Genomic DNA, 18,118 nt, shown 5'->3' on the forward strand with positions numbered 1-18,118 from the left:
GCATAGAACAACTTCCCTACTTAGCTAGGAAACTCATCTTCCACTTCTTGTGAAAACAGAGCACCCACTGCACCCAGTTATCCCCAAGGAAGAGGTTGAGAAAATGTCCAGCTGATGTCACAACTTTGTTAAAACAGTGCCAAGAAACAACAGACTACTAGTGGAAAAAAGCCCAATCCACCCACGCCTCTGACTTCCTCCCAGTCTTAAGCACACAAGTGCTGAGCATGGCAATACCTAACTTTCAGGAACCAAGTTTCAGGGGTTCTGAGTTTTGGAGTTAGGCTTCTGGACTCCTTGTACAATGCATAGGAAGAGTCAGATGTCTCAAAAAAAGATACCACAGAAGAAAGACCACTCTCTTAAATCCCACTCTTCACAAATCCATACTTTAGGGTGCAAATAGTTGTCCACTTCATTTCCATTTAAGACATATTACAAAAAGAAAACACTTGCACACATCCCATCCCCAACAACTGTTGTTGCAGACCACGGAGCTCCTCTCTGCTGGGTGCTGTAAACTCTCCTCATTCTGCTGGCAGATCTTTTTTTCTAGTTCACATCTGAATTATCTATTCCCAAATAAAAACTATTACTTTTGACCTCAATTCTTGGAATTACAGCATGCCTGATTTCCAGTTGACAGCGTTCTGTATATCATTACTACTTACCTCTCTGCTACTGAGATGGCTTACCTTTCAACTGCCAAAATTTCTATGCCTGAAGTATTGCTATTTCCATATTTAAAGGTGATCAGTTCTGGATGTTTCTTCTTGGATGTGATTTTGACTACAGAATTAAGTGCCTGTCGAGACTGTATGTAAGCCAGTCCCTTTCGCGATGGAATCTCCCTCAAACAGTACATATGAGTTGCTGTTACTAGGAGATGACTTGAAGGAAAAGAAAAAACAAACAAATTAAATTTGCTAATGAACTAAATAACAGCTATTTAGAAAGGCAAATTCTACAAATAAGCTACATGGAGAGAGCTAGAGAAAACAGTTCTCAAATCCAAGAAACAGTTTTAATACTTTTAAAATCTGTAATTTAGAAAGGTCTACTAAATACTGCAGATTTTCCTTGAGTACTGTGTCCCAGCCATTTTTTAAAACAAGCATGGCATCCTCAACAGCATACAAAACCTGAGTGAGCAGTTAACATCACCACCTCAACACAACAGCCATGAGTGCTATTAACAAAGATCACAACCACCACTGAAGTGTCAGGCCACACACAGAATAAGGAAAATGCCTCCAGCCTCTCTCTTTCATCCTTCAATCATACCCCAACCCCATCCCTCCATCTATAGAAAGTGGCAACTCTACATGTGGAGCATCAGACCTAAGTTAAAAGGACATGTTGGCACACCATGATTGTCAATCACTGTGCAAGCACTAAGGTGGAGACACTGACCTGCCAGCTCAGTTCAAGACCCACTTTAGCCTTCTTCATGGAAGGAATGCATGTTCAACTACTGGTAGGAACAGACTACTTGAGTTCCAACTCAGTTTGAGAAATCATACTATGACAGATTACTAATCATACACCATATAAAATAAATCTAATGGGAAAATAAAATTAATAATAAAAGACAAGAACGGACCATGATGCAACAGAAAGCCCATCACAGTTTTCTGTTATCCAGATTAAACAGGATTTGTACTCTTTGGGGAAGCCAAATACAGCAAGCATCATGTTCTGCTCTTGCAGGATTAACAAGGTCACTGAATCTTAGGGGCAAGATGGGTGCATAGTACAAGGCACAGAGACAAGCAGACAAGAAAAACTGGAGCCACAGGTACTTGGGTCTACCTGGTCTTGAAAAATAAGCCTATGTATACTGAGAATACTTTTCTTACTATCTTGTTTTGCAAAGCAAAAATTCATACTAGGTTTTGTACATCACTACCATTCTGTAACACTGCAAATATATGAATGCAAATATAGTGGTAACACTTTGTTCTAGGCTGTTTCACGCCTTCATTTCCTAGTTTAATATAAAGAATAATTTAATTGCCCAATATATTTTTTTAAAATGTGTATCAAGACAGACATTTTCATTAAGCTTAGGACTAATTCCAGTACCTGGGAAACATATGTCCATTTTCTTTTACTTCATTACAGGGGAAGTTATACTTCACATCAGGTTTATTTATCCATGTTTGGATGTTGACGACCTCTTTTCGATCATCATCTGACATAGAGGAGCTATCAATTTCATCTATTTTGAAGGGAGGGGATAAAAAAAATAAAAAAAAAAAAGAAAAGATTTTCACACAACATCAGAGAAATTTTCAACTCACTTAAACCCACAGTAGCTACACTGGTTCAAACCAAGGTCCACCGAGCCATAAACAATTGTTCAGAGGGAAGAAAGAAAAAGGCATGCATATCTGATATTTCTCTTCCAATTCGCTCTCAGCAGACAACTATTTTCAGCTCAGGGGATTTCTTAGGCTGGTCTGATTTGTCCATTCAGTAAAGTTTAATAGACGTCTTTTACATGGACTTGTCCAGACTTTCCTTGAAGCCACGTGAACTTTTTGCAGCTACAACACCAATATCTTTTGGCAAGAAGTACCAAAGATATGTCAACTACATTCCAGGAAAGCCTCCTTTTGTGGCTTCTAGTTTCTTGTACAAGAAGAAATAAACATTTGTTGATCCCTTTCCAGGCCAGGCGTTATTTTTGTGGGCCACTTCTCCTCCCTTAAATTGCCTATGTCACATAACCAATGTTCTAATATTCAGTTATGCCTGTTATGAAAGCCATTTCGCATCTTTCCTCACCCTTCTTATCCCTCTCTGAACCCTCTCCTGTTCAAACATATTGTTTCTCAGGTAGAGGATCAAGACAAACCATATTCAATGTGTGGGTAAACCATAGGTTTATACAGTGACATAATGACCTCCGTTTTATTCTCTGTTCCTTTCCTTATAATTCCTAACATTTGATTTGCTTTTCTGACTGCTAATGAGCACCTACTTATTATAAACCTACTGCTCCTGGACACAGCCAAATCAGTCTACCGTTTTGTCTAGAACTGTTTTTTTCCCATGTCTTTTTCACCTCACATTAATTGATACTGAATTTCATGTGCCATTTTATTGCCCAGTCACTCAGACTAGCAAAAGACTCCTTCTTCAGTCTACCCTTACAACCTTGAATAACCTTGAATCATTAACAGAAATTGTTGTCTTCTGGTTCACCTCCTTTTCTAAGGACATTTAAGAACATACTCAAACCCAAAATTTTCAGCACAGACCTCTGTTAAACACCCAAAACTCCTGCAAGTATTATCACTTAGTTGCAAAATACTGGTTTTATGTCTAAATATAGTGATTATGTTTACATAGTAGTTTGGTGCTACATTAGAAGAATTTAAGCAATCTATTTATCTAAAACAATGAACTACTTTAAATCCACAGAAGTTACTCCCAGAAATAACTTCGAAGGACACCTCTTTAAAGTGTCTTTTTCAAAGCTGGTTTTCTACGCTTTGTTAAACTATTTATTTCAAAGCAATTCAGAATTATAGCCAAACTTCTGAAAAGGTTTCCACTGAAAAAATACATTACGAAATTGCAAGGAATGGAACAAAAACCATCATTTCACAGAATCACAGAATGGTTGAGAATGGAAGGCACCTCTGGAGGTCATCTGGTCCAACTCTCCTAATCAAGCAGGGTCACCTAGAGCAGGCTGCAATTATTACAGCTGATTGCAATTATTTATTACAAAACCCACACTAAAACTTCACAAAAGCAGTTTTACAGAAACAAGTTCATTTTTTGCATTCTTCTGTACCAAAATAACATATATTTCACTTCATATGTGTTGGCTTTGCTTATTCAAATCATTGCAGTGATTCTGCTTACTTATTAAGTCTAATAGTGCTTTTAAAAGCAAATGTAAATAGAAATTAGCAAACAACCATTTCTGAAAATATGTTCTGGACAATTCGTCTTTGAGGACCTGGTTTTCTGAATCCACATAGATTTTGCCAAACACTATTATGGATGCTCAAAGAACTGTGCAAACTTAATTACATGGCATTTGGAGAAGTATCTTGTTAGTGTTAAAGCTTTTGCCTGATAGTTTCATTTTGCTCCTTCCCAGTTCTTACTGATGACAAACAGTTGGTCATTGTTTGTCTGCTATCTTATTTAAACAACTCTAGATCCTATGAATCTCTTTCATTAATCTTCCTAAATTATTTCTTTTGCAGGTCAAAAATTCTTAGTCCTGTTATTTGTTTCTCACATGAAGCCGAGTATGCCTTTGGTCACAGAACAGTTACTTGTGAGATGGTGATGGCTGGGAGTGAGCTAACACTACCAGAACAAAACCAGAACAGGAGTAGGTCTGCACCATTCTAACATTAGTGCTGGTCTCGAAAAAGAAAACCTTTGTGAAAAGTGTGGTGTTCTAGTTCTCCCTGTAATTTTTCAACTAGATAAAAAAATTAAATAAAGATTGCATGTTTTTATACAGCATTCTGCATGCATATCAAGTGATGACTCAATTATTAATAGATTCAATGCCAAAAAGCAAAGTACAAAACACTGGAGAGGTGTGCACTTTACCCATCTTAAGTAGCTTCAACTATATTTTCAGAAATTCAGACTGTTATAATTGCCAATGCTAGAGATTCAGCCTGAGATCTATGAGCCAGACTAGGTCCTTTACATTTTGCTTACTGTTGTGAGTAGTAGAGGTACAATTGCAGGTTTACACGTACAAGACCAGTGTAGATAGAGATCTTTACTACAGAAATAACAAGTGAACAGAAACGATGCACTAAACCCATCTATTTCCATTTCTCCCTGTTGGCTGTTTGGCACCTACCACAAAATCTTTTTTACTTAGTCTGCTATTATATATTTGAAGAGGATGTTTCTTTCTTGGTTGTTCCTAGACTCCACCATAACAAACAAGATCAATGGTAATAGTTAGAAAAACGTCATCTTGTAAGACAAAGATGTAACGTACACTCTTACGATTTAGCCAAATTTAATAACTTTGTCTAGATAAGCTAATCTAGGCAAGAAGAAAATCTACTGTACCGGTATCATATTCTTCTTCATCTCCGATGCTGAATACTGGTTTCACACCACGGTAGGGTTTTCCTACTCTGTCACTGCTGCTGACATGTCTGTTGGCAATGAAAAGGGCAGGAGAGGACATGGGATGGGAGAAGAAAAGTAACTTTCAAACTGATGGTATGACTCCTACAATAACACATTAGCAAAATGCGAACAACTGTGCAACTGAGGAGGACAAGAAAATTTCATTAAGCTGCCTGCAAGGAAGCTGTGACTGACCCATCAAGCAATTTTGTTAGTGAAAGCATGTATTTCAGTTACTTGGCAAGGCTGACCTGTAACAAATAAAGTGAAAAGAAATACTTTTTTGTTTTAAAAAGAACTTCTGGTCACCTTCTCAAATGAAAAAATACATTAGAGACCTGAAAACTGACAACATGCTATGAAGTTTCTAGCATGAAACTGAAATATTTCTGGACAGTCAGGGCAGCTTTACAAGGATGCCAAATTGGGATAAAGGAAAAAATGAGGACTATTAACTAACATGTCTGGAAGCTCATTTTTCTGGTTAATTCCTCAGAAGATAACAAAATACCTTAAGCACTTTGAAGTGGGGTTATTATAAACCACCCACTGTAGTGTGAACTCTGACTTCCTGTCCATTACTTTCTCCAGCACGAGCCAAATCCTGAAAACTTTGGTCAAGCAATTCCTACTGCTAACATCCCAGCATCACTGGGATTTCTGCATAAATATTGACCTCAAAAATCACATTTAAATCTATTTCTACAGATCATATTAAATGACACAAACACAACTGAGTCTTAATGTTTGACAGTAACAGTGGCAAATCCTAAGATATTTTAAAGCTCCAGCCCAGACTGCTGTGATTACATGGTCATGGCTGTCATGTTAAAAGTTCTGGCTCTCAACTGCTGGGAATACCAGAAAAATATGAGAAAAGCTAAAGGTTCAGAAAGCTACAAAACAGGTAATTGCTGAAAAAAAGAAACAGTTCATGATTTTAGCCTTTAGAACTAGCAAAATGTAGTAGTTTAAAAAAACAAAACAAACCCAAAACACACTTGTCCCTAGTTTAAAACAACAAAACAAAACCAAAACATGCCTGTCCTTTTCCCCCATTTCAATTTCTATAAACTCTCTCCCCATAATGTGTATTCATATTTCCTATAAACTGTAAGTCCTGGTTCCTGTTGTAAGTGTATTCACTAACTCCAGTTTGCATGCTATTGTAGAACCAAGTTGGAGAGGCAACCTCTTTACTAACGTATAAATGAATGCTAGTACTTATGTATACCTGAAAGCATATTTGAAAGTTAAAAAAGAAACCTACATTTTCTATGGCTAAAATGTACTAATATAGACAAACCAAGGAAATGTTTAATAGGAAAAAAGACTAGAAATGCATTCTACAATGAAACAAAAAATAAACATACAAAAACATGCTCATTAGTGTTTAAGACAATAAGCATCAATGACACTGACAATTCAAGAGGGCAGTGCTTCTATATGGAGGCTTTTGTAAATATGCTTTAGTAATACATAACCAATTGGGTAAGAAGAAACACATTTAAATAGTGGCAAATTGAATTACACAGAGAGGATTTAAGAGAAGATCTCATTGGTGTTTATAGATCAAAGTTAGTCAAGACAAGAGAAAGTAAAAAGCTACTTTATAAAAATCTGGTAACATCTTAAACTAGAAATGGATTTCCTTTAACCTGTTTGCATGGAAGGCCATCATTACATTGTTACAAACTGAATGCAATTCCCTTTAGTGGCAAACCTGCAAAATGAAATATATTGGTGATAAACACAAAGAGGATCTAATGGAATGGATGGGAAAAGAATGCCATTCCAGGTTTTTAAGACCTGCTATTTTAAGAGAATAGTCTAGTGATCCATAGTGTGAGCAAATTTATTATTGCATCTTCCCAATGAAAGAAAATAAGCAATGTGAGTGAAAGGAGCAAGTAAAATAACCAAAGTATAATTCAATATATCAAAACTTCTTGGTTACAAATGCAGATCTAAGTGCCTTTCAGTTATCGACCACAGTCAACAAGTGTTTTAAGTTGGAATTTTAACACTTTCTTATGATATTCTAAAAATTGATCAACAAAATGTGGGCAGAAATCCCCATGATTTTAGGATTTCTAAATAAACAAGATATCTTATGTGCTATTGGGATATTCCCACTTTTTTTTTTTTTTTTTTAAAAGAATACTGGTTAACATTACTGTTGGTTTTGCTCACGCAACACCATTCTGTAATGCTTATGGGTAAATACTATCTCAAATTATGTGAAAACTACTTGAAAGAAGAAGTGGCTCAAAATCCTTGAAAACCCAAACAGCATTTTAAATCTTCATTAATTCTTCCAGCAGCAACCTTCATGCTTTTCAGTTTATGAGTGCCAAAAGCTACAACATAGAGTTCCTAAAGTATAACCAAAGTTCCACAGTGATTATGCATGAGCTGTCCTTCGTTTATCAGAAGTAATTTTACATAAGCTCAATTCACAATTTTTATTTCTGAAATATTTATAAGGCAATAAATCTGAGACAAATGTGAAGGGACTCCACATTTGCGTGAAACACAGTAGTTATGTGAACAAGATGGGGGAGAGCTGCAAAGCATATTTACTGACTAACTCAGCATTTTTCTCTTCCCAGTAATGAGCATCTCTGTTTCTATCAGCATGTTCTATCACCATGTGATGAGAAGCATAAAAATTCCAGATTTCCAGACAGAATTTCTCTATGGGTTCCCTGTTATATCTAAGCTCTGATGATGCTTTATGAACAGTTTATAACAAGTCCTTTTCATAGTTGTAGTCTCTCTTGTTAAAACCTTAAGCCATAATTTGTTCAGTAATTGCTCCTGGTGTCTTTCACTAGTACAAGTCACTAATAAAATGTATACAGGAAATGACAAGTAAAAAAAAACACTCCATAAAAAGCAATAGCAAGGAAGAGAACAGAAATAAAAAAGCAGAAACTAAGAGAAGAAAGCACTACCAATACACTTTTTTTCTTCCTCTAGTCCCCTGACTACTACTTGTAAAACCCAATAGCTTCAATATATTCAAACCCCCAAAATTAATATTAAAATATGCGAGCAATTTTGTCAGTGTAACCAATGCTTACAAATATTGCAATGCCATGCTAAATACGACAAAGGTGGTTTTAGTCAGACTGCTTAATTATCAAGCTTACCGCTCCAGGCTTGCTCTGTCTGGCCAGGGAATATTGAAAGGTATTCTATAGTACATTGGGGCAGAGGACAGAACAAAAGAATTAAAAAAAAAAAAGTTTAAAGGAAAAATCTAGATAAATAATTGAAATGCTCTATATTGGCAATGTATCTTCTTCAAGGAGGATGCTTATAAATAAAAGCAATGCTTCATGACAGCTAGCCATGAGGTAGAGAAATATTTGTAAAAATTGTAAAAGATGCATTTTTCATGCTATGTATGGCTTACATATAAGCCTTACTTGAATTCTTCACACAACAAAAGCTACCACCAAGTGCTATTTAAGATTTTTTGCCTCCAATTGTGAAATAATAATTAAAAAAGTAATTTTCCAACACAAAAAGAAGCCACAATCTGTACCTTTTGATTAGGTACAAGACTACTAAAAACTACTGTTCATTTGGCATGTATGTTAAATCCTGCCATCAAACAAACACTAGCTCTGTAAGATTCTTGAATACCAATATCTTTGCAACATACAACTCCAGAGGATGCATTTTAAAGAACTCTAAAACAGGCTATTCAATTAAAGCTTTGAGAGATGAAAGCTATTATTCTTTTATGTAGTTAAGGTAAGTATTTGGAACAATGACTTCCACATTTGGAAGCATCTTTTAACATGTTTGCATGTTCTCATTCCCAGCTCTACTTGAAGATACAAAAAATGAACAAGAGTGGATTCTGGGTTTGAAAAGCAGCTTACATCAGGACTTGAAAAATCAAGATCTTCAAAAAAGTTAACCTCAACTTGACAAGATGGGCTGGTAAAAAAAAGCAAAACAGAACAAAACAACAACAAAAAAAACCCTGTCCAGAAGGTCAGGGTCCTTCTGTCATTCACCCATTCCATTAGAGTCAGGATGGGGAAGAACTGAAATAAAAGTGAAATCATTCTTGACTTTTTTAGACTGAATAAAGAAATGACACATTATAAGAAGTCAAACTAACCATGCAGTGACAAATTCTAGATAAACATTCAAGAGTAAAGGCAGCTCACACTGGTCTTGCAATACTAAGGCAGCACAGTAGACTTACTGTGTCGTGATAAAATTGTGAGGAGGGTAGGTGTAGGAAATTTAAAAGCTGAAACTGGAAGATAACTTTTTTTCTAATTAGCACAGTCTTCACATTTACAGAATAGCCACCTGAAATGGGAAGTCATTCCTCACTGCTAATTCACAGCAAGTTATAAATGACGCACCTGTCCACTGGAGTAGATGTATTTTCAATAAAACTAATAACTTTTTCTTTCACATTCACAGATTTAGTCTTCAAAGCAACCGTCATTTTATTCACCAGGGACTTTACTCCTTTTCCATCACTTGAACCATTAGGAGAATCACCCTGTAAAATTAACTCCTCTCAGGATTAATTGTATAAAATAATGTTATTTCATTTCTAGTTTAAGAAAGGAAACAGACTACAAAATAGTAACCTACTTTTTGATACTCAGTAGAACATTAATTACAGTATTCTTTTAGACTTCTATCAAATGACAGCAACAATATCTGATGCAAAGATGATCCAATAAAGTAAGCTTAACAAACCTTATTACTGAGCACCCTGCTGTGAAAATCTAGAGAGGAAGGAATTACATTAATGATAAATTGTATGCAAATTAAAAGTCAAATTCTACATACAACATATTAGCTGTAGAAAGGAGGCAATTTTGAGCTTTCCCATGAAAGTGTATACCAGTTTTGTAGTAATTTATTCCCAGAGTGAAGAAGAGCCAGGAAAAGAATTGTCCATTACATATATTCTGCTGGAGAATGACTACAGCAATTTCTTCTCTACAAGCTCTTCCTCTCAAGAGGATAAAACATGTTTAGGTCACCTCCAACTAGACAGTGAATATAGCTGGAAATTAAACATACAACTGAAAACAATCATGACTTGCAGTACTGCATTTACAGAACAGAATGAGGAATATGAAGAAAAAATTCAGTATACCTGGGGCTCCCATCCCACTATACCACTCGAGCTCAGAATTCACTTACATCAACAGATGAGTTTATGCTACTTCTTGAGCCTGAGGTACTAGCAATCCAGTGGCCATATCCATTTTCTGGTCCTTCCACATTGATATCTGCTAAGTGCTGCTGAAGGGCTGTTAAAAGGCCATTAAAAACCATTCAGAACCACACTGAAATTAGTCTGTTGATGAAAATACTGTATATCCAAGACTAATCAGTAACAATTTTTGCTCCACATGATTTAATAAAACAGATGAAGTCAGATACCGCTATAATCACCCTTGGCTTTTCCTTCAGTAGTTCAAAGGCATTAGGATAATCTTTATTTTAGTAAAGAAAACAGTTAAAATACAGCAGCAACTAAAAATAAATCACTGCTTTGACCCTAAAGGTAGCTGTTATGACACTGCACATATTGACTAGCAATGCCTCTATGCTCATATTGTAGAACAGATCTCTCTGCTGTTGTAGAGCCTGATTGAGTCCAGCAGCATAAACTGCAGAATTATGAACTGATGATTTAAGAAAACGCAACAACAATTAATAGTAATTATGAAGGAGCATCTTCATACAGATCTGCAATCGACAGAGGCTAAACATCAAGAATAAGTTAGAAGAAAGAGGGAATTTCCCCACTTCCCGTATTAATTTTTCACCATTCAGAAATGTGATTAAGCCGTAACAGTTAACCACAAATGTGCAAGTGCACAGTGTTGACTTACACAAAACAAAAACCTGAGAAATGAGACATATTTGCTATTCATTTAGCTGATTTCTAGCCAAAGCCCAATAAAAATATGAACAGCGTTAAGATACCAAGTTTTCTCAAACAAAGCTCGTTATTAATAAGCTTACCCATAAATCCTCCCTTGGCAATGCTTACATACTCCTTATTTTTCTGCAAAAGAAAGACATTTTTGGTTGAAGTAAAAATCTGTGGAATGAGTTTTGCAAGCATGGTAATGAAACACGGGTTAACTTCATAAAAACTGTAAACCTGAGTAATGTATAAAACAGTTAGGATTTTAAGGGGAAAATATTTTGCCATTTAGCGTCAATGATACATGCAGACACTTTATTTCAGCTATTAAAATCAACAGCAATTTACTTGTACCTGTAAGAAGTGTGCTAGCACCATGTTCATATACATATCTTCTTCTTCCCTGCCACTTCCCATGAAGCAGAGATGTTCCCCACCAGCTACGGAGCCAGACTCAATAGATTGTTTTTGTGCTTCCAATAGGGATTTTACAGACTGTGCAAATTCTGATGGGTTTTGAAGCATCTGTGGAATGAACAAACAAAAAGTGCTGTTTGACACCAACATACTATAACACAACTTGTGAAAAGATACAAATTTTGAAAATGGTTATAATTTGTTAAGCACAAACAAGGCAACATCAGCACTGTAAAAGACACACACTCACAAAAAAGACAGCCTGACCCAGACCTCATGTTATATAAAGAACACCGAGGATCATCCTTTTCTTCCTCACTCCACCTTGCTCTCCCCGGGAAAGAAACACAGCTAACATTTGTTAGTTTATTTTTGCAGCCACCAGATAATAGTGGAAAAAGTCTTTGGAACTTTCACGTTGCCTTAAGTTGGCAATATGGCAGAGGGACTGATTTCTGTATTTACATACGCTCAAGCGCAACATGTTCAAACTTTGGAGTTTTGAAACCCTTTAAAATACCAGAATTTCTAGGTGCCAGTAAGGTCCTTGTTGTCTCCCCACTAAGGTTTTTCTCATTTACTTATCAAGATTTTGAAAAAAAATTACAATCAGGAGTACAAGGAGATACCTAGGATTCTTAGTAGTCTCAAAAAGTTAAGGCTGTGGTCTCCTGAAGGCCTATTATGCATGCTAAACCAATAAGCTGCTATATGAAAGAGATGGAGAAACAATGACTTTCTAAATACAGCCGAAATTTTAACCTCCTCTTCTGGGGAAGGCGCTTATTTAAATTAATAAGGAAATACTGACCTGTAACTGGATTGGGGGGGGAAGGAGGAAGGAGGAGGATTGTCATTATCTAGCCTTTACACTGGATTAAATGATGAAGTACAAAGTAACAAGTACACAACCTAGCCATCAGTAAGTCAACCTGAATTTTAACTGGGGTTCTCCTAGAGCCACATACTGCTGCTTTATTACATAGGTGCTAAATCTCACTACTTCCTCTAAGACTATCCCACCTATAAATGACATGGACTCCAAAGTCCTTTCCCCATTGCCTCTCCTAAAGTAAATTGCCTGTACTTTGCACATACAAGGATATAAAACACACTGAAGTTCCATTAATGGCTTTTTGTCTCAAAGATTATTCCCTACAACGTTTTCCTGGCATTAAACTTCTAAAAACAGAGGAACCGGGTGACATTCATCCAGCGTGGTTCATGAAGGATCCTAACCATACCAACTGACCCATACTGCAGAAGTTAATTCCAATATTTAATTTAAATACATACGAACTAATCACATCCAATTTAAGAATTGTCTTCATGGACTTCTTTTTCATATATTACTAGGTTTTTAAACTATTTAATAATTTATAATGCTTATTTCTACTTTATTGAATATGATGTTCAATTAAGGCTAGCGGAAGGACACCCACATACCATGGGGAAAGTTTTTTCCTAAATAATTTTTGACCTAGGTTAAAACCAGAACACTATATCATAGGATCATTTATGTTAGAAAAGACCTTTAAGATCATCAAGTCCAACTGTAAACCTAACATTGCCATCTCTCCACCACTAAGTCATGTCCCTAAGTACCACATCCACATATATTTTAAATACCTCCAGGCATGGCGACTCAACCACTTCCCTGTACAGCCTGTTCCAATGCTTGACAAGCCTTTTGGTGAAGAAATTTTTCCTAGTATCCAATCTAAACCTCCCCTGGTGCAACTTGGGGCCGTTTCCTCTTGTCCTATCACTTGCTACTTGGGAGAAGAGACCGACACCGACCTTGCTACCACCTCCTTTCAGGTAGTTGTAGAGAGTGATAAGGTCTGCCCTCAGCCTCCTTTTCTCTCCTATATAATTATACTTGTGCAAATACTACTGAATAATACTTAATTTTAATTAGAGAGGTAAAGATAATAGATGCAGGACTGAGCTTCTTAACTAAGAAAAGTAAAAAAGCCTTTTATCGGGTATATACATAGAAAGCATTCCATGCAGCATCCATAGACTGCTTGAAGTGAAATAGTAGAGGGTTAACCTAGAAGTGAAGAATACTTCCAGCTGAAGTGTAAGCAATTTGGGAAAAAAAGGACAGAGAAAAATATGATTGAATGTTCAGTTAGGAATTCAGAATCAAATGGAAACTACAGCAAAATCTTTAATGAAGTAATTAGTCCGCAGTACATCTCAGTCCCAAAATTAATGCACTTCCTCTCTCATATTGTACTGCAAAAATGTTAAAGGAGCAACCAAATCCTTACATATTCTCCTTACAAGCAGGCTGTATGAAGACTGGCTGGGGAAAAAAAAAAAAAAAAGCTACTTGTCAAAATTGGTGACACCTTTCATTAGAAATTATGATGCTAAAAAGAGACTTCTCCTCCAAGCAATGTCTAGTTTTTAGCCTGTATGGATTTCCAGTTCTAACCAAAGAACAGGAAGTCTGGAATCCCAAATTCTAATGTCATTAAGGACTAATCTTCTCAGTAAAATGATAATTCCACCAATCTCCTTTAGAGAAGCTAACTTTTGAGACCTCATCACATAGGTAGACACTGCAGTCAACAGACTAGAGTCTAAACTAAATGAGAATTTATTTTTCAAGACAGACATTTCTCTCTCCTTCTATTTAACTTAGGATTCAAAAATCAGTAAAGAAACAAAAAGCATACGAACCAAATCTGAGTCTAAATGAAATGCTGTTGATAAATGCCCAGCATTGTATTGCTCTGCAGGACGACAATCCACTACAAAGAACCTTACTCCTTCCTGAAAGAGAGAGATTTTGCCTGTTAGAAAATTTTAAAATCATGTAATTGATGGAAAAGTACATAATTCAATTATATTTTAATACTAACTCCAATACTACAGGAACCCCTCAAAGGGGCTAACAGCTATTGGAAAATCTTATTTTGTTTGATTAATCTGAACTTCTACAGTTAGCAGACTACCAACAGTATTCCAATAGTGATTTCGCATTAATCCATCAGCTTGTACAGCAGAAATGGCCACCTAAGTGCAATACACACAGTGTAATTATTTCACCTCTACTGAGAAGAAATACAGGGGGTACGAAGACACGCATCAACAAGACATCAGAAGGGACAAGTCTGAAGTCCTAATGCAACAGTCCATTACTACTCAGCACAGCACATAAGGATAGCTTTATATCCCACCGACTTAAGCAGGATATAAACAGATGCTTAACTTTAATTGGACTAGGGAAAAAAAAAAAGTATGCCTGATGAAACTGGGGCCTGGAAGCTGCTACAAAAAGCCAGTAGTCAATAAGAAACACTGGAATCTAGCTACACTATTATCCATATATTGGTCTTAAATACTCTAAGTGAAGTCCATACGTCTCTCTGCAATTAAGTACTAGAGAAATAGCTTGAATCAATTTTTTTGTCTGTTTAAACCTTTCGTTGACAAAAGACAGATATTTCATAATGACATTCTTCTCAAAGGTACTGAGTAGTGGGTTTTAAATCTTCCTCTATAATAGCTACATTTGGAAAGGAAGTCAAATTAGTGAGATATTACTTTAAGCTCTCACTCCTCAGATTCAGATCAGCTGTATTAAGGTCCCTTGGGCTGTAGCTCTAGTTGCTACAGCACAAATGCATTGCTGTCAGCAGATCATTTACAAGGCAGACAACTTCAAGACAAGAATCCTTCTTCCTGAAAAAGCAAATACTCATCTGTGTTGTAAGCACTTTAAAAATATTCGTGATACACGAATTAGCAAGTGATTCTTTTCCGTTTTGATAGAATTGGGAAGCAGGGGGGAAGTAATTCAGTATACTAACTCCTTGTTGCTGATTTGCTTGAAGAATCTCAGACACAGAAATTGCTAGACAGAGAGCCTGGCTCAAGTCTGTGTCATCATCTTTGAGGCCCAGCAAGCTGCTGCCAAAAAGACTGTGGTTGTCCTAATAAGGCAAGAAGGAAAAAAAAAAAAAAAGGTTAACTGAAGCTATTGTCTTCAGATGTGAAGCCTTAAAGTAAAACTATATCCACTATGTCACCAATGTTAAGTCCGATACACGTGTATCTTGTCCACATAGTCATGAAACTTTTGATCAACTGAAATTCTTTCTGAAAATCATGGCAAGGCCCGAACTTCCATTACAAACATGCTTGTTTGCCACTCTAACCATGCCAACATGATGAAACATCTCTGGTTTTTGTTCCCCACCCCCCCCCAAATCTCACATACCTGTCTACACACAGAGAAAGTACATACAAGCCAAAGGCAATGGCTATCAATTACTTTTATTTCCTTAATTCACTGAAGTCTGATATCTTGAGTAAGGAAGAACTGCAAGAACAGTGCAGGTGATGACAGCTTTATCTCTAATAAGTGACTTTTTCCTGTTTGCTGTTGTAAGTACAGCTAGGACTGCTGTGCAGTCTACTACAATGCAATTGTGTCAGCATGGCATGTTTGCTTCATTGGTTCTTACAAGAGCCTGGTTTGCAAAACAAGGCTATCAGTCATGAAGTAAGAATATTGCAGGGAAACTTCTCTCTAACATGTTTTACTTAACCTTCTTATCTTTCAAACATCCTAACAGTAAATACCACCAGCGTAACAACATGAAAAAATTGTTTAAAAAAAATCACAATGAACCATTCAAAGTTCCTCTCAGCAGAAGCTTAAACAGTCACCAAAAAGAAGAGAATTTCAAAATTACTTTGTTATTACCTTCCTGAAAGAAGCTGGAGTTTTGCTACAGTAATATTGTGCCAAAGAGAAGAGATCTTCTATATCCTCTAAATCAAGATTGGCTGGTGAAGTTTCTAAGAATTCTGATATATACAAACAACATAAGTGCACCGTTATTTCAGACGTAGAAAAGAAGCACCATACATTTTTTCACATCATAAAATAACGTATTTTTAATAAGGCATAACACAATTGAGTTTAGTGATTAAACGTGAATGTTGATTCACTCTCCAGGTGGAAGGAGAAGATACAGCCAATACTCCTTATCCACAGGAAACCTATCCTATTTGCTAGAAGTTCAAACCTTCCACGCAAATCGTTTTTTACCACACTCTTACCTCTGTATAGTTTTAGCTTTCAGTTGTCATACTAAGTCAGCAGCCTTTTCTAAAGGCGGCTGACCAAGAGAATCCTCTGAAACAGAGTACTTAAGTAGTACTGTTACACGTCCAGGATGGTAAAAGGGTGTAGTTCTGCAATATACGGCAAAGATGCAAAATTCCAAGCACCCTCATTTTTAGCTAGTAGGATATTATTGATTATATTGTATTATGCCATGTGAAAAAAATACAAAGGCAGGTGAAATAGGCTCACAAGAAATTTAGTGTAATTTCTATAAAAACAGAAGAGGGTAAGACAAGAACAATGAATTAGGCTCAAATCAAGTGCATACAAAGATAATAATCTGGAAAGTGCAACAAGTGCAGTAGATTTAAAGAAGGATTTGAAAGCTACTGCTGTGGACTTAGGAACATGGTGATAGTTTCAAGTACTCCAAACTGAAATATAAAACTAGATGTGGGAGTGCTAAAAGGAAACACAAAAAAAGAATGTTAAGGACAGAGCAAATGTGATGCAGCAAAATAGTAAGAAAGGAATTAGTGGGTAAGGGGATTCATTAATGAGAAAATCACAGGGAAATAATTAAATAATTCAGTTATTTAGTAATTAATAATAATAATAAATGGGGATTATACTATATGGTGAATACTAGCAGCTATATAAGAGAAGTACTTACTTATCATTTCTTCTTTATCTGATTCTTGTGCTAAGATAACGTCTCTGAAAACAGTAAAGTCACAGGCATAGATTACGTCAGTAAACCAAAATGAAACAAAAGTGGATTAAAACTGTGTCAGCAAGGAATGTCCCAAAGAATTAACTATACACTTACTTTGCATTGACAAGGATGATTAACATTAAGAAATAAATAAAGAATGGATCTGCTTGTTGTAGATATCCATCCCATATTGCCTGAGTGACTTCAGCTGAACAGTAATACGAGAAGAGGCTTCCAAGCTAAAAATTTGGACAATAGTGTAAGAAAATACAATAACCAGGAACAATCTTAACAGGATAACATTTTTAACAGAGATACAAGATATCTAAAAGAAAATAAAAACAACAAAATTATGCTAAAACATACATTTGCACCATGTATTGAAGAATGGTTCTACCCTCAAAAACAATTTTTATGGAAATGGTGCAGTAATACTACAGATCATCTGTGAATAAATCCGCCTAGCGTGAAGGCAAACTCAGCTGTACATTGTCAGCCTTGCAAATTCAACCAGAGATAACACAAACAGGCTGGAACACTGTTTAGCTCATAGCCAGTGCTAAGTACCAATTATACCAACAAGACAATAATAAGAGAATATATTTACTCAACTAGCTTAGCAAATAGGGCTTTGAAAGGATCCTGTAAACAACATTCTTTTTATTTTTCACAGTAGAACCAAGCTAATTGAACACGGTTGCACATTAGTTTGACAACATCACTTACTTAACATTACGTTACGATGCTTTACGGCTGAGTAATTAAACATTTGCAAGCAACAGACAATTTTTATTACCATTTAAACTATTTGCCTGTTCCCCATGTTCCCATTTAA

At 36.1% G+C, this 18,118-nt stretch overlaps 1 protein-coding gene across 5 annotated transcripts in view; it reads right to left on the reverse strand.

The window, feature by feature from the left end:
- Window positions 1-18,118, reverse strand: part of TBC1D23 (TBC1 domain family member 23) — a 36,139-nt gene that overhangs the window by 1,335 nt on the left and 16,686 nt on the right. For 3 of the 5 annotated variants that reach the window (XM_069785709.1, XM_069785706.1, XM_069785705.1), the window contains 13 exons: window positions 17,398-17,522; window positions 17,242-17,285; window positions 16,203-16,306; window positions 15,304-15,426; window positions 14,171-14,263; window positions 11,414-11,584; window positions 11,155-11,197; window positions 10,324-10,433; window positions 9,525-9,667; window positions 8,286-8,330; window positions 5,068-5,156; window positions 2,086-2,221; window positions 696-890 (listed from right to left, as the gene is read on the reverse strand). In XM_069785709.1, coding sequence (XP_069641810.1) covers window positions 696-890; window positions 2,086-2,221; window positions 5,068-5,156; window positions 8,286-8,330; window positions 9,525-9,667; window positions 10,324-10,433; window positions 11,155-11,197; window positions 11,414-11,584; window positions 14,171-14,263; window positions 15,304-15,426; window positions 16,203-16,306; window positions 17,242-17,285; window positions 17,398-17,522 — 1,421 coding nt within the window. The remainder of the gene's footprint in view (window positions 1-695; window positions 891-2,085; window positions 2,222-5,067; window positions 5,157-8,285; window positions 8,331-9,524; window positions 9,668-10,323; window positions 10,434-11,154; window positions 11,198-11,413; window positions 11,585-14,170; window positions 14,264-15,303; window positions 15,427-16,202; window positions 16,307-17,241; window positions 17,286-17,397; window positions 17,523-18,118) is intronic. The other 2 variants (XM_069785708.1, XM_069785707.1) reach the window with 1 other exon arrangement.

The sequence above is a fragment of the Haliaeetus albicilla genome, chromosome 6, assembly GCF_947461875.1.
Source record: "Haliaeetus albicilla chromosome 6, bHalAlb1.1, whole genome shotgun sequence".
Taxonomy (NCBI): Eukaryota; Metazoa; Chordata; class Aves; order Accipitriformes; family Accipitridae; genus Haliaeetus; species Haliaeetus albicilla.